The sequence below is a fragment of the Aricia agestis genome, chromosome 8 (genome assembly GCF_905147365.1).
Source record: "Aricia agestis chromosome 8, ilAriAges1.1, whole genome shotgun sequence".
NCBI lineage: Eukaryota > Metazoa > Arthropoda > Insecta > Lepidoptera > Lycaenidae > Aricia > Aricia agestis.
In genome coordinates, this window is record NC_056413.1 from 6,994,974 (window position 1) to 7,014,818 (window position 19,845).

At 38.3% G+C, this 19,845-nt stretch overlaps 1 protein-coding gene across 1 annotated transcript; it reads left to right on the top strand.

The window, feature by feature from the left end:
• The first annotated feature begins 192 nt into the window (after positions 1-192).
• On the top strand, positions 193-19,058 carry LOC121729671 (MFS-type transporter SLC18B1-like). The gene is made up of 12 exons (XM_042118255.1): positions 193-526; positions 3,048-3,288; positions 8,660-8,733; positions 9,393-9,609; positions 10,288-10,378; positions 11,403-11,637; positions 12,336-12,434; positions 12,517-12,612; positions 13,024-13,195; positions 14,636-14,831; positions 17,503-17,987; positions 18,870-19,058. The coding sequence occupies exons 1-12, from the start codon at positions 321-323 to the stop codon at positions 18,948-18,950; spliced, it is 2,193 nt and encodes a 730-aa protein (XP_041974189.1). The 5' UTR covers positions 193-320; the 3' UTR covers positions 18,951-19,058.
• Positions 19,059-19,845: the final 787 nt, after the last annotated feature.

Below are 19,845 nucleotides of genomic sequence, written 5' to 3' on the forward strand. Positions count from 1 at the left end.
ATTAGATAAGTTTTTGCTCGTTACCTTGCTTTTCACAAGACAAGAACATAGACGCCTCCTAAAGACTTCAGGACGAATGCACTATTTACATTTCAGCGCTAAATTTTCCTTATCGAATGACAAGTGACGACTACCTACTAAATCAAATATTGTAACATTATTCGCAGGATCATTCCATACATATTCATCGCGTCGTCGACACCGATTACAAAAATAAGACGCGATAGTGGGAAGTTGTGTCGGTAGTTTTTGTTTGGTTTTCGATAAGATATTGATAAACGATATGAGGTAGGCCTGTATTGACACACATTTATATCGGGATGGACAGGACGGAGAGTGGAAATATGTCGTCCACAGAGTCCATAGTGTTCGATAGCAAGATGATGAAGACATCGACTCAGGAGTTCGCAGCCACGTGGGGAGGGCGAAGCTCCCTGCCTGACTCGGGCAGGCTGCGACGGGCGCATTCCTGGTCGGGCATACAGCCGGAGGACTCGCCATCCGAGGTCAGGATATTGAGAGAAAGGTAGGAATTTAAGTGAAAAAGTAGGATAGTTGTAAAGTGTTTTTATCATTAAAAGGTAGTTTGGATACTTGGAAGTCAGTTTTTCTGATTTATGATAAAATAGAAGGCTAACAATAGTTTGTACGGTTTGAGACCTTGATGTATGTGAGTATAGTGATAATGCAGTAATTATAGTATTAGCGAAGAAGATAGGTCTTCGTAACGAATTAACGTAAAATTGTAGTTTGTAGCCCACCTAGAATTTTAGGTCGTTCCAGGTGCCTAGGTCGGCTAGGTGCCTTTTCCTGTTTCAATCACAGGATTTAACATCCTCTCTCCGTTAGATGTAACATCGGTATTATATTTTTATCGGGTTAAAAATTAAACAATCAATAATATCGATGCTAAATTTGGGTCACCACTTAGGCACCTACCCAATTTTTCGAGTTATTGTTTTGATCTCCGCTAGGACTTAGGAGTAGGCAGTAGGCACCTAATTGTTTTCTGTGATTTTGAGAAATATACCTATTAAGTTAATGACTTAAATCGAATTACGTACTATACAAAAGTATCTAGTTATATTGCTTTAAATTAAATGGATATAAAACACCTAATTGAAATATTCAACAAAGTATACTTATCTATTTAGGGTAGGTACGTTATTTTCACAAATCACATACATCCTATTTACCTACTTAGATTAGAGTATTATACCTATAGCTGTTAAATAGATCAACCAAAAAACAACAAACACAAACCAACAAACTGACCAATTTTCTATAATTTAAAACAAACTTTCTAATTTAAAATTACAACCTATTTCATTTTTTGTTCTATCATCATAATTCATACATCGCCAAAAATAGTGAACTACAAAATAATTTATAAAATATAGAAAATCAATTTGTCTGGGCACGTCTAACTAAATGTAGGTGACCTAGGACAAGAATTTTGCGGTCAGGATTTTGTCAGCTCCGATGACCTTACAAAAGCCTAACCGCAACATCGTATTTCATACCTAGGTACTTGTGGCAATGTTATTAGGTAAGTACATAAATAATCGGCCAAATACGAGTTGGACTCACGCACGAAGGGTTTCGTACAAAGGAAAAATCACGGGAAAAATAGGCAAAAATCACGTTTGTTGTATGGGAATTGGAAAACCCCTGTAAATATTTAATTTGTTGATATAGCGGCAACAGAAATACAAAGATCTGTGATTTCAACTCTCTAGCTATCTTACCGTTTTTGAGATTCAGCCTAGAGATGGATTTATAGGCCGTCCAGGCCGCAGCCTAGGAGCGGCAGCGTCCTAGTGAGGGCGGCAGCGTACCTTATATAATAAAGTGGCCTAACTCGTATCAGCGTACCTTATATAATAAATTGGTACTAAACTAACTTAAAAAAATATATTAATTCGGCTCTGGCTCCATACCAATAACACGACGCGATGTAAAGTACATAGTACAGAGGCGGTGGAAGGCGTGGGCGGTGTGGGCGACCGCCCACGGCCTCGCGGTCCTAGGGGCCTCGCGACCCTTGGACAGCGCGTTTTTTTAGGATTTACGAGTATCAAAAAATCTTACCTACATCAAAATCCGTCTTCTTGCATCATCCATCAGGGGGCCCCGCAAAATAATTATATTTTGCCCACATGAAATGTAGGTCTTGCGCCGCCACTGAGTACCTACGTACCTATAATAATCAGTTTTTATATTGCTTTCTGACTTTTGTTTTTTTGCTATGGTAGTTAGGACTTAGGGCAATTGTTTTGTATCTGCATACTTGGACATACATTGCTAGTTGCTAATTGCTATAGCCTATAGCGGACTCAAATCAAGAGGCTAAGCTAAACTGCTCAGTACTTGGCTAGACTATTGATAGTTTAATTTTAATACAAAGCATGGTTCTTGTTATATTGTTTCATTTTTGCCCCATACAACCCGTAGGCATTTAGGTATACCCAAGGGAATTGATTCCTAGGCAGTTGACGGACCTACGTCCTTTGGTCGGCTTATGTCAATTCAATGTTAGCTGTGATCGGTCGGATGAGTTTGACTTAACGCGACCAAATTACTTAGGTCCGCCATGTACTATCAGAGAAGTTGATTCCTATGCAAATCGGGGACCTAAGTCACAATAGAGTCTACTCTGCCTAAGTAGTTTGGATGCGTTACGTCAAACCCAGCTGACAGATCACAATTATTAACATTGAATTGACATATTCGACCAAATAACGTTGGTCTGTCAATTACATAGGAATCAACTTAACTCAACGACCTCTGTGGCTCAGTGGTGAGCGCGTTGGTAGCTCAAGCCGGGGGTCGCGGGTTCGAATCCCGCCGACGGAACAAACAATTTTCAATGTTCCCGGGTCTGGATGTGTATTAAATATGTGTATGATATAATAAAAATCTTAAATATATGTATAGTATAAAAGTATTAAATATATATTTCCGTTGTCTGGTACCTGTAACACTTTTACTTACAACATTATTTTCTAGTTTAATCTAACTACTTCAACATTGTCCCTCCTTTTCAGATTAGTCCGAACACAGACCAAGCTCCGTCCCAGTGCGATTCGTCACCTCTCTCGCCATCAGAGGCTGACGCTGGCCTCGCTGGCCCTGGTGGACTTCATGAGCTTCTGTTCCATGAGCATCATGGCGCCATTCTTCCCCCGAGAAGCCTCCGAGAAGGGGCTCTCGGAGACCATGTGCGGACTCGTGTTCAGCTTCTACGCGGTCGTCATGTTTCTAACTTCACCCTTGTTCGGTAAATATGTAAGTGGTGTTTATGTTGTTATGAGGAGGAATCCTATAATACTTGTTACAACTTAAAATCGCGTGGTAAAAACGGTATTTTCGATGTAAGTTTTAACAATATAATATTATGTTAAACTATCTAGATTTATAGGAATATTTTGCAAGTTGCAACACAAACAAAACTACTTGAAACCTACTTACCTATATATTGGTCTCTATTTCATACTACATACATCAAACTAGCTGTCCCGGTGAACTTCGTGTCACTTTAAAACCTTCCCTGGACTTCTACGAATATTTTAAGACTAAAATCAGCCCAATCCGTTCAGCCGTTTTCAAGTTTTAGCGCGACTGACACATTTGAAAATCCATTTTTATATATCGACCCCTCTGGGTAGAAACGTCGTAAAAGCCATTTTGGCCAAAATGAGTTTTTAACGGTTTCTTACTCAGAATCGCGAGCTCTATCGATCTGTATATTCGAAATGTTCAAATTCGCAAAAAAAATGGCTTTTACAACATTTTTTAACTCATTATAAACCCAGTTTTCATCTTTGAAAATGTTGTAATGCGCAATTTTTTCAATTAATTTTTGAAATGTATGTAGTAAGCGACATATTTTTAATTTCGTGGTTAATACTACATAATATATACTATATTGAAGATAATACTATCAAACATTTTGTAGTAAAAGACACGTCACCAACAAATATGGCTTTTGCAACATTTTCTCGACTTCAAACATTTTTTTATTCTTTGAAGTTATAATAAACCACTATAGCTCAGTTAGCTTAGATTTTCGGAAAGTTTATTAAATAGAGACTCAAAATATTCTACATTCAATAGTTTCAGAGATCGCATGGCTTTTACTACAAAAACTCTAGTTGTGAATGGCTTTTACAACATGTTTTTTTGCTTCGCAACTATAACCATTTATTCATTTGGTTGTATAGTTTTTCATTATTTTAACGTAAAATTGTACTTTTCCGATAAACTTTAATAAAATTATCGAAATAAAATAAACTTTACCTCTAAATAATACAAAACTAGGTAAGTATTTAACAATAATAGCTTTAGAAAATTAGTTCTTCGTATTTCGGCATAGTTAAGAGATTGAACACAATCTAAGATCAACAGATCTTATATTGTGTAATGTTACTGCAGTGATGAGGGAGTTGATTGAATAACAAATTACGTATGTCGTTTATTTTTTGTTGGTAAGTTTGTATACAATAGCCTGTTATTTCCAAAGATATCTTTAATAACTTTCATGTTTTTAGGGTTCCGTACCCAAGAGTAAGAACGGGACCCTATTACTAAGACTTCGCTATCTGGTCGCCTGTCTGTCTCCAGGCTTTATCTTAACAACCGCTCAAGCTAGACTTCTGAAATTTTCACACATTGTGTATATCTGTTGTCGCTATAACAGCAAATACTTAAAACAAAATATAATTAATATTAAAGAGGGGCTTTCATACAACAAACGTGATTTTTTGGCCTGTTTTGCTCGATATCAATAATGGCCACAGGTAGGCACTTGAAATTTTCAAAAATGCCCTATTTATATGTGTCATTTAATAATTAATAATGATTTTTAAATAAAATAACCATTGAAGGGGGGCTCCCATACAAAAAAACACAATTTTTGCTCTATAACAGTACGAAACCCTTCGTGCGCGAGTCCTACTTATATTTGGCCGATTATTTTGGTAATTTTATTAAAGTTTGTCGGAAAAGTACAATTATTCATTAAAATAATGAAAAACTATATAATAATTTGATATTCGTCACTAATGTTTGTCGCATTTAATACACAAATTACACTTTCTTATTATTACACTTGTCTTTTAATTCAAAAAATACCTTCAATAAAACGTTGTTTTAAGTCTTATACAAGCAAATGAATAAATGGTTATAGTCGGGAAGCAAAAAAAAATGTTGTAAAAGCCATTTACAACTAGATTTTTTGTAGTAAAAGCCATGCGATCTCTGAAACTATTGAATGTAGAATATTTTGAGTTTCTATACAGTAAACTACCCGAAAATCTAAGCTTAATGAGCTATAGTGGTTTATTATAACTTCAAAGAATAAAAAAATATGCGTGAAACAAAATTTCGATTTTTGTTTTTTGGCCGTACTGTAAAATGGCTATTTGGCTTTTACGACGTTTCTACCCAGAGGGGTCGATATAAGATTAGAGATTATGAAGGTAATGTAGAGCTGTGGTTACAACAGGTATTACCTACATGTAGCGTGCTCGGTTTCAGAGGAGTTGCTTTAGACCATAGAATTAGAACGTCTTTAGACACGGAAACTCTAACTCTGTCTGGCTGGTGGCTAATTATTCCTATGCGAGTTTTATTCGACAATATAGTTATTGCCCCCTATGATTGCGCCTTTGCCACCCCCTCGAACGGGCTGTGAGTTGTGACCGCCTGACAATATTATAATTATGTAGATAGCCCATCTTAGGTGTTATCCCATCTTATCGTGCTTTATCAGGTAATGACCTTAACCATATAGGTTGCAACTTGCAGGTAATATGAGTCAACTGCCATCAAAATTTTATTATTTTCCAGTGAAACGAAAAACGTGTTATTTGAAATTAATTATTATTTATAAGCAATTAATATATTGTAGCTTTCATTAGGGTTCCATACCCAAAGGGTAAAAACGGGATCCTATTAATAGGACTTCGTTGTCTGTCCGTTTGTCTGTCTCCAGGCTATATTTCAAGAACCGCTATAGCTAGACTTCTGAAAATTTCACAGATTGTGTATGTCTGTTGCCGCTATAACAACAAATACTGAAAACCGATGATATTCTATGTTGCTAACGTAACTAGATTGGAAGTTTACGGTTGGAAGTTTACGGTAGCAACGCGTTGCCACTTCGAAGATGCCTGCAGGCATATCTCACATACATAATGACATAACGAATATATGACTTGACATTGTCTTTTGAACAAAAAAGTGGTTACGCATTTCTGAGAATCTTTTGTAAGACATTGCTACTCTAGTATTTTAGAAACTCATTGCTGAAAACAAAATAAAATTAATAATTAAGGGGAGTTCCCATACAACAAACGTGATTTTTTCGGCTTTTTTCGCTTTATATCAATAATGGCAAGAGGTACGCACTTGAATTTTTCACACATTTTTTTGTTATAATATGTGTACTTTAATATTTAATAATGATATTAAAATAAAATATAAATTTAACAAAAAACACAATTTTTTGCCTATTTTTGCTCTGTATCGGTACCGAACCCTTCTGCGCGTGAGTCCGATTCGCACTTGGCAATTTTTTAATATTCATGATGTGGTTCTGCATATTGGATTATGTCGTGTGTGCGAATGTGTGTATGTCTGTTGGCTCGTCATGCCTAAGCTGAACCAATTTTCATAAGTGTGAAAATATTCTAAATCTTTTTGAAAGGACAAAGACAAGTTTTTATCCCCAAAAATACGGTACAGTCCGGTACGGTTCCCGCGGAATACGAACTTTACCTTGGCACGAGTTGGCTGCGGAATGCGGGCCCCGAAAGTGCTTATAATTTGAGAAAAGGTTGTATTTTATTATATAGTTATAATTATAAGTCGACATTTTATGTCTCTTATTAACATACCTACCTGCATAACTAGCATAGCTTATCTTATTATTCTCTATTAGGCCTATTTATATATTTTGATAATGATTATAATATTATGCTGTAGTCTATACAGCATATTATAATCATTTCTCATATGGAAACTGATTTACCTAATTTATATATAACAGCAACATGTAGGTATAGGAGTTGGGACGAATAACGCAGTGATGTCAAAGGGTCAATACTATGTGAGTGTGTGTTACGCTCTGGAGTAAAGGTTGAATTTTCTATGTTAAATTTTTTGGGAATTCGATTCGATGCGCTTCGACTCTGCGCTATAAATTGACTCAAAAATAGTAAATTGTACACTTTAACATCACTTTAAAGTATAAGGACTATAATATAACTATCTAGTTATCTACCTACAGCCTTTTTAATACTGTAAGTAGTAAGGATAATAATAATCGGCCAAGTGCGAGTCGGACTCGCGCACGAAGAGTTCCGTACCGATACAGAGCAAAAATAGGCAAAAAATTGTGTCTTTTGTTTGGGAGCCCCTCTTAAATTTTCATTTTATTTAAATATTATTATTATATATTAAAGTACACGTCATTTAACAAAAGAATGTGTGAAAAATTTAAGTCCCTAGTCCCTACCAGCTCTTGCCATTGTTTATAGGTAAGTATAGTTAGAGCGAAAAAGGCCGAAAAAATCACGTTTGTTGTATGGGAGCCCCCTTAAATATTAATTTTATTTTGTTTTCAGTATTTGTTGTTATAGTGGCAACAGATAGGTATACACAATCTGTGAAAATTTCAGAAGTCTAGCTATAGCGGTTCTTGAGATACAGCCTGGAGACACACAGACAGACAGACAACGAAGTCTTAGTAAAAATTTTTAACCTTTGGGTACGGAACCCTAAAAAGGAAGAAACATAAAGAAGAAACAGATATTATGCAAGAACGTTTATTTGGATTTTGGAAATATATGTTACAATGTAGTCCGTAGACCGTAGGATAGGAATCCACATAATATAACATCGATATCGACGATTACTCGAGGCATGATTTAATATAATATTATGTAATGTAGACAGTAGATAAAGCTAGTGCAGTGGCAATGTAAACATCCCAAACCAGCACATACTTGGGCTATTTGTGGAAGTCTCGATATTATCAATTTATTTGCGGAAAAGTAAGGTCTTGTGCATACGAGCGACCGACGACGGACCGGTGACACAGCTACACAATTTTCCTACATTTCGGTTTAAAGATCTTTATTATTCTCAATAAGACAAATTATGTCACTTACATGAGAAACAATATTTTGAGCTGTTACGATCAGCATTATCTGATCTGTAAGCATTTGCTTCAGGCCAGTGGCCCGTTTGCCCAGTCTTTATAGCAGGGGAGGTGGTGCTCATTTTCGAAAGTAATTTCATACCGAGCGAAAATCGTAACAATAATAGTATTCCACCCATACATAGGAGTTTTCATCGTCACCTGCGTCAGAATGGGTGGAATAAAAATTGAGAGTATCTCAAAGTTGTCGAAAAAAAAAATTGCTAAAAGTAAAAAAAGTAAAAAAAACGGTATAAAATTCCTTTTAGCAAAATTTTTTTCGACATCTTTGAGATACTTTCAGTTTTTATTCCACCGCGGGTGCGGCGAGTGACGCTCAGTATGTTGATTATTATTAAAAATTAATATACTACTGGACAAAAATTTGGTCGGTATGAAATGACTTATAAAAAGGTAGCACCACCTCCCCTACTATTAGTAATGTTTCCATTCCAGCTGCCGACCATAGGAGCGAAGTTCATGTTCATATCGGGAATGTTCCTCGCTGGTTCCTGCAATATTTTGTTTGGGTAAGGATAATCACATATTGTTCATCAATATCAAATACTAAATAGTAAATATTAAATACATAGTTACTAATGGTGTCTGTTAAACTTTCTCACATTATGAAATTGTTTTGTAAATAAAGATAAAGATAACAGATTAGATAACAATGATACTTAGATAGAATTGGATAAAGAAGTAAAACTAGCTTTGAGAAGTCGAAAAAATTACAAGACCAACTTCTTATAATTTCATATAATATTATTATATAGGTACCGTTTAAGAAGTGTTTGTCTTAAATTACATGTGCGTGTAAATTGTAAGGAATAGCTTAAACCCTTTGATTATAAAAATATTTCCACGTATGCAGCCGTGTTTAATATAAGGGTGGGTTGCACCAGAGGCGTTATAGTTAAGGTTATAGTCAAATATGGCGTCAAATACGAACTTTTACTAGGGATTTGACAGTTCATTTGACATTTTGTTATGGTTAAAGTAAGTTGGTGCGACTTAGATAACAACAAAACATATAGGGTGGGTTACCCTATATGTTTTGTTGTTATCTAATTCGTTAGAAAAGCGCTCTACAGACAATGACAAAACTTTCTGTATCTGTCTATAATATCTGTTACAGTGTGGGTATTTTTTGGTAAGGTGATGAATATATTATTTCTTTGTTTACCAGGACCCTAATCCGAATAAGGAACTACAGCTCCTTCACAGTGCTGTGCTTCATAGTCCGAGGTATGGAGGCGGTAGGGGCGAGCGCGTACTCCACAGCCAGCTATGTCTTCGTGGTCAACGCGTTCCCTGACTCCATAGGATCTGTGCTGGGCATCCTGGAGACGTTTGTTGGCTTGGGCATGTCTGTGGGCCCGGCGATCGGAGGATTGCTGTATTCGGTATGGTTTAATTTGTGTATTGATTTTGATTGAGTTTATGTGTAATTGAAGGTTAATTACCTTAGCCGGCTTCACATCGTTGCAGTAGAAGGAGCCGGTATAAATATGCGAAATGCACAACCCCTAGGTAGGTACGAGACGAGACAAATCTCTTTCGTCATTCGATCACTTTTCGCTGCTGTTTTTAGCAGACATCCTGACGAAACTTTTATAATAATATTTCAAATACTTTTCATTATGGTAACTAAGAAATACAGGTTGTTTATTTGACGGCTTAGGCTTAGGGTGGGTTGCACCAGAGGCGTGGTTAAAGTTATGGTCAAAGTTATGGTTATAGTTAAGGCTAACTTTAATTACTTTGACCGCAGAGTTTGACATATGACAGCTGGTCCGACAAGGCTTTAAATGAACGTGGGCGGGGGCGCTGCTGGTAAAGGAGAACTGTCAAAAATGGCGTTTTTGTATGATGACAGCGTTAAATTCTTCTGAGTTCAAGGCTATGGTTAAATATGGCGTCCATTTTTCACTTTCACCAAAGATTTGACATTTTGCATTGTAGTCAAAGTTATAGTTAAAGTAATTGGTGCAACCCACCCTTAGTAGTTTATAGTGGATCCCAAGATATCTAAAGTATAATCTATTTATAGTTAGCTTCAGGTTTTTGTATGTTCCAGATAGATCGGAGGATTCGGGCTGCCGTTCTACAGCCTGGGCGCCATCATGATACTGACGGTTCCACTCAACTTCATCTGGCTAGCGGACTGTGATGGTGAGTTTTATAACGTTAAAACCAGCCTAAAAGACAAAAATATGATTAAAAAATCGGCCAAGTGCGAGTTGGACTCGCGCAAGAAGGGTTCCGTACCACAATAGCGCCTCCCCCCCTTGATTTTTATAAATTATTAAATTATAAATTATACAATTGATTATTTCATTTATTCAAATATTGTTATAAATTAAATAAAAAAGTAATAAAAAAGTACAAATAAAACTGAGTATTTTGTGAAAATTTCAAGTGCCTATGTATTGCCGTTACTCATATCGAGCAAAAAATAGCAAAAAATCACGTTTGTTGTATGGGAGCCCCCTTAAATATTTAATTTGTTTTGTTTTTAGTATTTGTTGTTATAGCGGCAACAGATATTACAAGAAGATGCAACAGATACACAATCTGTGAAAATTTCAGAAGTCTAGCTATAGCGGTTCTTGAGTTACAGCCTGGAGACACACAGACAGACAGACGGACAAACGGACAGACATCGAAGTCTTAGCAACGATATCAAAATACTACGTTCTAATTCTATGAGTCTTAGTAATAAGATCCTGATTTTACCCTTTGGGTACGGAACCCTAAAAATTAAGTTCGAAACTCCATTTTGCGTCCGAAGGGCGAAGTAGCCTATGGTATTTCTACACTGCATACGAGAAACATGGCGTATGGTCACAGAATATATTATAATAGTACAAGAGTAGATTTTTTTAACATTAATTATTATTATTAATTTATTATGCTGACGCAGACATCACTCACATTTTTATAGCTACCGTATCTATGAACTCTGAATACTCTTGAGTTTAAATCTCGATAGGACACTTAAAACAAGTGGATATTTTAATCCTTTACTCGTGAATGTTTTTATTATTTTCAATATTATACAGTAACTAATAAATTTTAATTTCTAAAATTGCATGGAATCCTATGCAGAAACCACACTATTTTGTGCGATTTTTAAGAACCCAAAGATAATATCGAGCAAGATAAGAAAATATTATTTCAATTTTGTTTATTGCAGAATACGTAACTGGATCCAAATCAGCGTCGATCTTCCGCTTGTTCAAGATCCCGTCCATCATCATCACGGGGCTGGTGATCGTGATCGTGTCCAACACGTGGGCCTTCCTCGACCCCACGCTGGAGCCCCACCTGCGGCAGTTCGGCCTGTCCACCAAGCAGATCGGCCTGATATTCATGCTGTTCTCCAGTCTGTACGGAATCTTCAGCCCTATATGGGGATGGGTTGCTGATAGGTTAGTTTTTCAATGTTATAATCAGTTTTTTGTTTTCGTTTAGATGAGAATTGGTTAAAACTGAGTTTATGTTTACTATTGTTTATACAACATGATATCAGTTTCCGAAATCTTCTATATATTAATACGTGAGCCAAAAACTTTGTATCCCTTTTGACGAAAAATGGGCAAACGTAGGTGAATGAAATTTTGCACAGTTATAGTTTATGTGGTGAAGGAGTGCATCGAGCTAATATTATTTTGAAATTATGCTTTCATCATACATTTTTTTAACAAATAAAACATTACACACACTACAACACACACACTAGAAAAAATGACAGATTTTTGAGTGACAAGCCTATACATACGAAACTCTTTTTAACCGACTTCCATATAACGAGGAGGTTATATATTCGGCTGTGGATATTTTTTTAATTTTTTTTTTATTTTATTAATTATGGTTGAAGTCTGTTGACAACAAGGTGACAAATTGAAAATGGATTATAGTTTTTTTTATTAATCTTAGATACTATTAGACAATGCTTACACGGCCAGTCTGAGATCAGCTGAGTCCCAGAGACAAGAGTTAAAAAAAATATGATAAAGTCAATATTTTTTACAAAATATAGGTAGTAGTCCTAATGTCGTTGAAACTAAGGTCGAATTTCGACCATTGGGCGATCTCTAGTATTCCTGAATTTGTCTTTTTTTTTCAGAGTCCACAACCATTGGTGCATGATGGTTTGGGGCTTATTTCTGTCAACAGTTGGACTTTTGCTTCTCGGTCCTTGCCCATTCATTCCTTACTTACCAGAGTAAGTTCATATTTTTTAATTGCTAGAGTAAGTTATTTCCCTCCATAAACTCTTTTTTGTATCGATTTTTTTTCTGTTTCAGGGGCTTATGGCTAGATCTAGTTGCGCTATCTATACTTGGAATATCAGTGGCGTTAACTCTGTTGCCGACTTTCCAAGGTGTATTAACAAGTTCTATGTAAGTATCTGTTTTAAATCATCAAAATATTATATTATGCCGTCAGTCTACATCAGTCTTATAATTTTAAAGGCGCCGCGCCGAGGATAAACAATGACGATAAGGTACACCCTTAATACAAAATGGAATAGAAATGAGAAATTATTTACGAGTAACGGTTACAATTTTGATAGTCGTGGGCGTTAGTGATTTAGGTTGTAAAACGATCATTAAAATGGTTGGATTTTAACACATAATATAAGTGCAAATGTCGCCACGCCACGCAAACTCTAAATAAGTATTTAGAGTTAAGTCGGTCGGTGCCTACCGCCCACTTAAGTAAGTGGGCGGTAGGCACCGAGCGTGGTTCTGTTTATTAGAAGAAAATGTTTTTGCTCAGTAACGATAATTATAAAATATTTGTTTCCCCAGCTACGAGGGCGGTTGCCCGGAGGCGCTGGCGACGTACAGCGCGGTGGCGGGCGTGTGGTCGTGCTGCTACTCGCTGGGCGAGGTGACGGGCCCGGCGCTGGGCGGCGCGCTGGCTGAGAAGTACGGCTTCCCGCTCAGCGCGACCATGTGTGCCTCCGCTTGCTTCTGTATGGTCAGTTATCTGTTTCCCCAGCTACGAGGGCGGTTGCCCGATGGCGCTGGCGACGTACAACGCGGTGGCGGGAGTGCAGTTGTCGTGCCTCCGCTTGCTCCTGTATGGTCAGTTATCTGTTTCCCCAGCTACGAGGGCGGTTGCCCGGAGGCGCTGGCGACATACAGCGCGGTGGCGGGCGTGTGGTCGTGCTGCTACTCGCTGGGCGAGGTGACGGGCCTGGCGCTGGGCGGCGCGCTGGCTGAGAAGTACGGCTTCCCGCTCAGCGCGACCATGTGTGCCTCCGCTTGCTTCTGTATGGTCAGTTATCGGTTTCCCCAGCTACGACGGCGGTTGCCAGGAGGCGCTGGCGACGTACAGCGCGGTTGAGGGCGTGTGGTCAATCCTCCGCTGGCTTCTGTATGGTCAGTTATCTGTTTCCCCAGCTACGACGGCGGTTGCCCGGAGGCGCTGGCGACGTACAGTGCGGTGGCGGGCGTGTGGTCGTTCCTCCGCTTGCTTCTGTACGGTCAGTTATCTGTTTCCCCAGCTACGACGGTGGTTGCCCGGAGGCGCTGGCGACGTACAGCGCGGTGGCGGGGGTGTCTTCGTGCCTCTGCTTGCTTCTGTATGGTCAGTTATCTACAAATTGGTTTCTCTCACATCTAATATAGTCACTGGGCTGGTTTAGACGATAAACGGCACGAATGTAAACCGACGAAAAAATCTAAAGCCTAAATCGTGAGACTATAAATTGGCTTGTATTGGCTTGAGTATGGTTCATACGCAAATTAGGCTAGACTCATAAGCGTCTGATGAAATGCTTTTACTATCACAATAATTACATGGAGCATCATAACTATACTGGCTATAATTAAAAGCATTTGGTCTCAATTTTTTCGTGACATCTATAGAATTCAACGAAGGGTAAGTTCATCCATACCAATATTATTAATGCGAAAGTATCTTTGTTTGTCTCGCTTTCACGCCAAAACTACTGGAGCGATTGTAATGAAATTTTATACACAGATAGTCTAGAGCCTGAGAAAGGACATACAACAAAGGCTACATTTTAAACAGGGAAAATATCTTATTTCCATGGAAATATCGATGAAATGAATTTCCATTGTAGTTCTAATATGTGACAAAATATGGCGTTTTTATTTTTTCTTAATAATTTTTACGTCCATAATCCATATTAAATTACAGTATGGACGTAAAAATTATGAAGGTAAAACAATTTTTAATCCATACTAATATTATAAATGCGAAAGAATCTCTGTCTGTCTGTCTGTATGATGATTCATGATATGCGCACAGCGGTTTTTGGGTATTTTGATTTTAAGGGGATAATGAGGGGTTGCTTACATTTTCAGAATTATGTATCATTTCGTACGACGTTTAATCCGCGTCTCACGACTAGATAATAGCAGGAAGGAACAAAGGGCCCTTTTGTTTCAGGCAGTCGTGACATTAACATTCTTCTCGCTCAGCGAATCGTCGAAGTGGGTCAACAGTCACGGTTCCACCAGCAGCTCAATACCGTACTCCGACACTACGTGGAACAGCAACGACTTTTGTCGCACGCGGAGCGCGCCCTGCCAGAGGACAGAGTCTTCGCCGCTGCTCGCGCCCTGCTCGTGCCAGGATAAACAGGGTAATTCAGTCTTCAATAAAGTTTGTACGTGGGAGAGCCATGCTTTGGCGCGAATGGGCCGGCTCGACCGGAGAAATACCACGTCCTCACAGAAAACCGGCGTGAAACAGCGCTTGCGCTGTGTTTCGCCGAGTGAGTGAGTTTACCGGAGGCCCAATCCCCTACCCTATTCCCTTCCCTACCCTACCCTCTCATATTTCCCTATTCCCTATTAAAAGACCGGCAACGCACCTGCAGCTCTTCTGGTGCTGCGAGTGTCTATGGGCGACGGAAGTTGCTTTCCATCAGGTGACCCGTTTGCTCGTTTGCCCCCTTATATCATAAAAAAAAATGCGACAAGGCTTTAAATAAACGGGAGCGGGAGCGCTGCTGGTAAAGGAGAACTGTCAAAAATGACGTTTTTGTATGATGGCAGCGTTAGTTCCTTTTTTTCGCCAAGTTTATTTAAAGCCTTGTCGAGCTGTTAATTAATTTCCAAAAATTTTTTTTTATTACTGACTACTGGTAGTCACGACTTCTCGATGCTTTCACTTAAGTTTTCTAATTGATAAACAAGAAAAAAAAATTATTTTCCGTACGTTTAAACTACGGCCATGACTTTTTCACCTAAGTGTCTAAACACACTATGCCGAATTACCGCGGCGGAAGTTCGGCATGATTCCGCCTGCAATGTATTTTAAACTACCGATAACACACCATGCCGAAATTCTGTCGATGACTCACCATGCCTAAATTATATTGTATGCGTTTAACATTGCTGACGTAGTCATGCGGAATTTCCGCAGCGGAACTTCGGCGTAGTGTGTTTAGACACTTATAGTCCGTCAAGAAAGTGAAGAAATTAAAAAGTGGCAACATTGTAGTGTCATCCCTTTTTTCTTAGATTGATTTGAAAGGGATGACACCACTTCACTTTCTTGGCAGCCTATAATATATCTTTTTCGATAGAAAAATGAAAATGATGGGAAGTTATTAGCAATATAAACTTGCGTGCAAAAAAAATCGACCCACCTCTCTCCTTATGATTCAAACGGTAATAACTCAAGAAATATAATTAGTATTAAATAAATGTTGGAATCGTTTTAAAGGTAGTACAATAAGGATTTAATTACTGCTATAGTTATTGTAATTGTAAATTGTTTACTAATTCTACAGCCTTAAAACAAAAACCGGTCAGTTTGGCATAACATTTCAGTAGGCGATTAATGACATCTTTCTTGTAAAAAACACTAACAAATTGATTTCAATAGCTCATAGTGCCACTTATTACCCTAATTTAGGTTTCCATCCGGGTTTTCCTTGACCTTATCAAAGTTATGATGAACTCCTGAGCGATACCATGCCGATCTTCTTGTACAGCCACCTGGAGGTCCTGAATTGTATCTGCGGCAAGAGTCCGGGCTCTGACCCTCCTTTTGAGTTCTCCCCATAGGTGCACAATAGGATTAAGGTTAGAACTCCTTGCTGGCCAGTCCAAACTCGAAATTTCGACGTCGGAGAGATATTGACGAACTTTCGCAGCAACGTGCGGTCGAGCATTGTTCTAAATCAATATGAAACCTTCATCAACAAAACCAGCACATGGCACCGCATGTTGTCCTAGTACGCCCTGAATGTATCGATAGGTACTCAAAGTGCCAAGGCGTGGCCCGGTTACGAACTCAAGACTGGTTTATGCATCAAAAGAAATCTCGCCCCATACAGTCCCCGAACACCTACCAAATGGAAGCCTTTCGTCCATGCACGCCTGCGCAAATCATTCTCCTTATCAACGGTATGCTTTTCTGCGACCATCGTTACCATAAAGACTGATTTAGCTTTCATCAGAAAAGAGCACGACCCGCCATTGCTCTAATGAAAAATCAACATGAGAACGTGCGAAACTAAGCAGCGCTTGACTGTGTGCTGGGGCAAATTTTGGACCGTTAGCGAGTTTTTGTGAAGCCAAACAGCTGCCTGCAAGTCTTCGTCGTACAGTCTACTCAATTACTGTAACTCATCCGACTTCTCTTGGCCGTCGTTGCACTTGAACTGAAATGAGATGTCGATTCCGCAAGGACGTTGACACCTTAAAACGGTCATCACGTTCAAATGTAGCCCAATGTCTTCCTGAACATGGTCGCATAGTAAAGTTTAGAGTCTCTAGAATACTTCGGTATACTCTTGTAACCGAAGTTCGACTTAAATTAAGACTTCTAGCCACAACTCGTTGTCTAAATTCAGCTCTTAGCAAAGCCCTTGCTTGAGAGGCTTTATTTGGAGTAATATGCATTTCCCCACAAAGAAATTACGTTTAAAATGAAGTTAAATGAACAATAAATCAATAAAAATCGAGATAAAACAAAAACAATAAGATTTGACCGATTTTTCATACAGAACAAAACCGTTCAATTAACGATTAAAAAACTGAGTGATGGGGGTGCTTAGTGATTTGTGTCGTTTGTAGTCAAGCATGTTGGAAATGAAAATGTAGAGTAAACGTACACATACCCTATCATATTAACTCGCATTATTAATAAAAAGAAATAATAAATAACTATAACTTTTTAAGATATAGCGACTTGAATAGAAATGCGCGGGGTGGGTCGATTTTTTTGCACGGAAGTGTAGTTTACTCTAAGAACTTATGAAATAACTAGCTACATATTGAAACTTTTTAATATAATTCTAGGCCCTCACGCCCCAGAAGGACCATCGAGGCAAATATGCGTCGTTCACAACAAGAACAAGAGCGGATCGGCCAGCGTAGCGAGCGTCGTAGCTTACTTCCTCAAATTCCAATACCTAACCGATCTGTGCATAAAAATAAGATTACTAACGAGCAAACCAGATGAGTACGATCGCGAGGAACTATACCAGAACTACTTGGAGAACGATAAAAAAGAGTCAGGCGAGGGCGATCTGCAGAAAAACATCCGGGACGGTACAAACAAGAATCAGGCTAACGGGAAGGGGAATAGGAACGGGTTTTGTTTGTACCTGGACAGGGAGGACGACGGTGGTTCCGACGTGGTGGTGAAGAGGAATAATACGGGGGTTGTGACGAAACTGGATGGTGGCGACCGTCAGCTGCCGGACGACATCATCCGCCACAATCTGCAGAAGGTGCAGTTCTATGAGCAGAGCCCTACCTGCTTCTCCAATGAAAATATTTTTGTAAGTATCTAGTGTCTGTGAGTTATAAAATCATTTATTTTGCCGAACAGTGTCTGAAGCTAAAATCAATTTTTAAGGTTCCGTACCCAAAAGGTAAAAACGGGACCCTATTACTGAGACTTCGATGTCTGTCCGTCTGTCTGTCTGTCTCCAGGATGTATCTCAAGAACTGCTATAGCTAGACTTCTGAAATTTTCACAGATTGTGTGTTTCTAGTGCCGCTATAACAACAAAATATACTAAAAGCAAAATTAAATAAATATTTAGGAGGGGCTCTCATATTACAATAAACGTGATTTTTTGGCCTTTTCTGCTCGTAATCAATAATGGCTAAAGGTGCGCTCTTGAAATACTCAAAAAATTCTTAATTATATCTGTATTTTAATAATTAATACTATTATTATTATTAACAGCCGTTAGTATCCCACTGCTGGGCAAAGTAACTTCGCTGTATTTGGCCACTCTTTGTCTGCAATAATTAATAATTAAATGAAAATTTTTATAATATTTAAGGGGAGCTGCCATACAAAAACACATTTTTTTCCAACTTTCGCTCTATAACGGTCGGTACGGAACCCTTCGTGCGCGAGTCTAACTCGCACTTCGCAGATTATTATAGGCACATACTTATCGAAGAAACTATACTTTGTATCGCAAAACCAACGTGACATCGGGCGTTAAAAACCGTGGGAAACAAACATACAACATACTTACTTACCTAAAATAAAAAACAACATTAAATTATCCTATCACCCATGTCCCTTCCGTGGACTCGAAAGTAAAGCACTCATTAAACACGCAGAAACTACAGACAGACGCATATTCTCTTGTATTAGTATTCCCTTTATTAGTATTGAATTGCATTTCTCCATATTTTTCCAGGACGGGTGCGAATGTCGGGACGGCGTGACGTACGTGCGGGGAACCGTCACCGTGTCGTCCGCCGGCGCCTGTGAAGTTTGATGACTAGCATTCACTAGCTTAGGGTAGCTAATGTTCCCAAATGTTTCTTAATTTTACAATCTTAACATCACATACATGGATCAAGATAGATACCGCATGTGTATGTACTTCGCGACGCAACGCTCGTCTTTCGAAAGTCTGCGCTCCACTGTTATCGGAATCAGATGTCAATCGGATTGAAAAAATGCCTAATTGTGCCGTATAGAGCTGTAGAATTTCCAATAGAAACGTTGGACTAGATAATGGACACGTTTCTTATCATCGGTACGTCACAGTAGGTAGGAAAAAAATGACGCGCTCGTTTTTATAGAAATGGAGGGACATGCGTTATCTATCTTGATCTATGTTTGTGTCTTAACACGATCATTAATTAGTTAGTTTTTAATAATTTTACTATTTGAACACGATCATAATTTAATAATATTAAAGTAATTTATAATGATTATCTGTATTTTATTGCGATGTTCTATTTAAAGACATTAAGCAATAGACATTTAGCTCCCACAAAATATATTGCTGAAAATAAACCACATTGAATGTAAGGAAATCCTTCGCAAAGCTTTCATCGTGTTTTCCCTGTCGAGCTACAAAATATTTCAAAACTTTCTTTCTAACAGGACAACATGAATGTAGCATACCGAATACATTCCAAAGACATTCCTCTCGTATCCGAGCATCTCGCAACTCCTCGCGACTTCTGTGCTCCCAATAAAATCGACCTCTGCGACGATTTACCGACGTTGTCATGGTTTCTTCAGAGGACCTGGACCAAATGTGGAAGACTTGGCTTCTTTTTTGAAAAGCCTAGCCAAGCTTTAAGTTGTATAATAATTAATATAATATTATCAACGATGTAAAAAAACAAAATAAATGCTCATTGCTCATGTTACATAAA